The 3,821-nt window shown below is 54.2% G+C and overlaps 1 protein-coding gene across 1 annotated transcript in view; it reads right to left on the bottom strand.

The window, feature by feature from the left end:
• The window catches only part of TESK1 (testis-specific kinase 1), a 7,627-nt gene extending 5,595 nt beyond the window's left edge, over window positions 1–2,032 (bottom strand). The window contains exons 1-4 of the mRNA XM_006863077.1: window positions 1,814–2,032; window positions 1,565–1,686; window positions 1,408–1,456; window positions 763–909 (exon numbers count right to left, since the gene is read on the bottom strand). Coding sequence (XP_006863139.1) covers window positions 763–909; window positions 1,408–1,456; window positions 1,565–1,686; window positions 1,814–2,032 — 537 coding nt within the window. The remainder of the gene's footprint in view (window positions 1–762; window positions 910–1,407; window positions 1,457–1,564; window positions 1,687–1,813) is intronic.
• Between the last annotated feature and the right edge of the window lie 1,789 nt (window positions 2,033–3,821).

Here is a 3,821-nt window from a genome sequence, read left to right as displayed (position 1 = left end):
GAATGCAACACCATTCCTCTTCAATTTGTCATTTCCGGCATAGTAAACCATGTGGTCATCAGATTCAAAATGGCCAATAGCAGTCCATTTCAGCTCACTAATGCCTAAGATATCGATGTATATGCATTCCATTTCATTTCTGACAACTTCCAATTTTCCCTGGTTCATACTTCATACATTCCATGTTTCGATTTTCAACGGATGTTTAGAGCTGTTTCTCTTCATTTTGAGTTGTGCCCCATCAGCAAATGAAGGTTCCGTGGGCTTTACTCCATTTGTGTCATCACGATCAAGTCTACTTTGAGGAGGCAGCTCTTCCTCAGTTGCATTTTGAGTGTTGTCCAACCTGAAGGGCTTATTTTCCAGCACTGTATCTGACAGTGTTTCTCTGCTACTCATAAGGTTTTCAGTGACTAAATATTCAGAAGTAGTTCATCACTCTTTCTTCCTAGTGTGTCTTTGTCTGGAAGCTCATCTGAAACCTGTCCACCATGGGTGACCCTGCTGGTTATTTAAAATACCGGTGGCATAGCTTTCAGAATCATAGCAACTCACAAGCCACCAAAGTACGACAAATTGACAGACGAGTGGTGGCCCTCATCCCCAGCCCCCCAATATTCTCCAATGTCTTGCTCAAATGCCTAATATATATTCCAATATCTGAATATATCTATTATACACGTTCCAATAGCCATGGGCCAGTTATAACTTAAGTCTCAAAACTCCCTTAATGCCTCCATCCAAACTAATTGGTCAGCCTACCTTAGATGTGAGGTCTCGGTGAAATACACCTTTGGCATGCAGGTATCTCAGGCCACGGGCAATGTCCAGAGCTAGGTGGAGCCTGGTAGGCCAGGATAAGGGTTCAGAAGAACTGAGCAGCTGTTCCAAGGTTCCTCCATTCATGTACTAGGTCATGGGGGGCAGGGAAGGAGAATAAATGTTACGGTTTCAGCCTGTGCTCTAGGTCCCTCACTTATAATTTAGGCAACATATCACTGTAGGGCCCCCATTCATGTTCTAGATTGCCCTGTCCAATATAGTAGCCATTAGTTACATGAGCTATTTAAATTTAAATCATTTAAGTTAAATGAAACATTTAGTTGCTCAGTTACATTAGCTACATTTCAAATGCTCCCTAGCCACATGGTTAGTGGCTACTGTATTGCACAATACAGATATAAAACATTTCCATCACTGCAGAAAGTTCTATTGTACATCACTGTTCCAGGGGATGTAGGGATGGCGCCAGTTGAAACCTCTTGTATGGGCTTTGCCCAAAGGGCAAAGAGACTGCCCCTGAAAGGAGGTCCTGCTGCCTCTCCTTAAACCATTATGAACCTGCTTGTTCCACTGACTCCTACTCTCCTTGGGATAAGGTGTTCCCCATTCCTGACCCATTCTCACCTCTGTGAGAGCGTGCAGCTGCCCTTGATGCACACAGACCCCCATGAATCTGGGAAAAGATAAAAGAGTAGGGCTGTTAGGGCCTGTTTCCACTTTACCTGCGGGATCTTTCCTTTTCCCTTCCATTACCCCCCAGCAAGCGATTGGGGTTGCTGACCTCAGGATGTTGGGATGCCGGAGTCGGTTCATCAGTTGCACCTCCCGCAGCGTGTTTCCCCGGTTACTGGGAAGCCTGTTCATCTTCAGCACCATGACTTGCCCTGACTGTCGGTGCCGGACCTAGAGGGCCACCGGAGTAGGTGAGTTACGGACAGACCAGGGGGGGTCACCCGAGTGCGGGCCCGATGCCCCTGGGTTCAGTCTCCTGCTCGGCCCCGCCCCTCCGCCCTCTCCGCGCGCGTCCTACCTTGTAGACCTCAGAGAAGAAGCCGGCCCCGATCTTCTCCGCGCAGTGGAAATCGTCCACCCGTGCCAGGCTGGACACAGCGCTGCGGAGAGCCCGGTAGGAGGAGGGCCGGCCCCGGCCTGGGCCTCCACCCGCGCCCCCCGGCCCCGGGGGACCCTCCCCCGGCGTTTCTCCGGGCCCGGGCCCCGGGCCCCGCAGTGGGGGCCGCTCTCCGGCCATGGCCGGGCCCCCAGCCTGGTTTGCCTCACATGGCAGGGTCCCCAGGGCCCGCGCAGGCCACACTTGCCGTGGGCGCGGGCCGAGCCCTATCCTGGGTGGCCAAACTCCCGCTCCCGCCCTGAGAATGGACGATCGGTTAGAGATCCCGGGCCCGCCCCCGCCCCACCGGCTTGCCGGGCCCGGCTGGACGCCACTCCGCTTTGCGCAGGGCCTGGGCCTGCGTCTGGGCCCGGCGGTGGCAGTGGCGGTGGCGCTCCCGGGTGCCGGTGGGCGGGCGGGCTCCCCACAGGCGGAGGCGGGCGGGCGGGCTGGGGCTGATCTGCTTCGCCGCTGGGGCTCAGGCTCCGCGGCCTGCCGGGGGGCGGGGTTGGGCCGGGCCTCCGCTTAACTCCTTCGAGCCCGGCCTCCCGGCAGTGGCCACGCCCCCCCAGGTATGTGCCTCCTCCACCACACTAGCGGTTGTGTAGCCCTTGGGCGTTGGGGTCAAGTCATTTCAGGCTCGAATTTGAATAACTGTAGGAAATGAAGGGATGACTGTGGGCACACGATGCTAAAATGTCTTTTGGCTGCCCTCAGAGCCCTTTCTCCCTTCCCTTCCTCAGGTCAAACCTTTGAGGGTCGGGGTCAGGAAACCACCTGATTCTTGGGCTGCGCGGACCAGCGGGGCAAAAAAGTAGACCTTCAGGCCTAGCCACAATCAGAGGTAACTCAGCAACCTGCGACCTTCCCAGTCTCCGCCCATCTCCCAGGCCTTTTAGACCTGTACCACCTAAACCTCTGGATACCCAGAAGATACCTTCTACCTTCTCTGGCGGGTGGGGTGCCCCGGGGTTGTAGGGATCCCTTGGCCGGCGGCCCAAACCTTGCGTAGGCCTGACTCCATGCTGCCTGCCCCAAAAGAAGTTTAAATTCCACCTAGTGAAACCCCCCAACCTGGACCCCTCCCTCTTCTTTTTGAAGAAAGAACTCTCCTTCTCTAAGACTACCCCTCAGCAAGACTCCGCCCCCTGAAAGAACCCTTTCCCACAGAGACCCCTCTTTTCCCGGGGGCCTTTCTTCAGTATGACAGTGCCACCATCAGGTGTACCAGAACCTCTCTGTGTTCTCACCATGCAGTGCGACATCCCCCTCCCCCAGTGACTCCATCAGTCATTGTGACCCCGCCTCTCAAAGTGACTCCACCTTTAAGTGTGGCACAGCTCTTATAAGTGTGACCCCTTTCAACAGGTTCCACAACCCATCCAGTAGGAATCCGGTCTGCCCCCTCAGGCCGGAAGAGGAGCTACAGTGGCCCTTTAAGTCGGCTCTGGACCGGAGTGTGCACGCATTGGCTGAGGACACAGTGCACGCTCCGTTCCCCTACGCTTCCGGTTCTGTTGTTGGAGTCTCATCAAAATAGCCAATCATATCCAAAGGTTGGATGACGTCCCTATATCCCAGCAGACGGCTTGTGGGCTAGTGGTTTGGGGCTTCAGTGGCCCTCTTGCCCCCTAGAGGCCAAATGGAACGGGACGCCTCGGGAGAGGAAAAGATCTGTTGAGCCAAGATATGGGAACAAGGCTGAATTTGCTGCAAGAATATTGTATTTTTTTATTTCTGTGGTACGATATGGAAATTTTCTATAAGCATAGTCTACACCAATGAATAAGGAGATCTGGTAGCGTAGTGGTTATGAATCGGGCTTTGAACCTCAAGGTCAGCAGTTCGAAGCTACTAGCTGTTCCGCGGGAGAAAGATGAGGCTTTCTGCGCCTGTAAAGATTTACAGCCTCGGAAACCCTATTCAGGGT

The sequence above is a fragment of the Chrysochloris asiatica genome, unplaced genomic scaffold (assembly GCF_000296735.1).
Source record: "Chrysochloris asiatica unplaced genomic scaffold, ChrAsi1.0 scaffold00053, whole genome shotgun sequence".
In the NCBI taxonomy this organism is placed as follows: domain Eukaryota; kingdom Metazoa; phylum Chordata; class Mammalia; order Afrosoricida; family Chrysochloridae; genus Chrysochloris; species Chrysochloris asiatica.
This window is presented reverse-complemented; position numbering and strand designations above follow the sequence as displayed.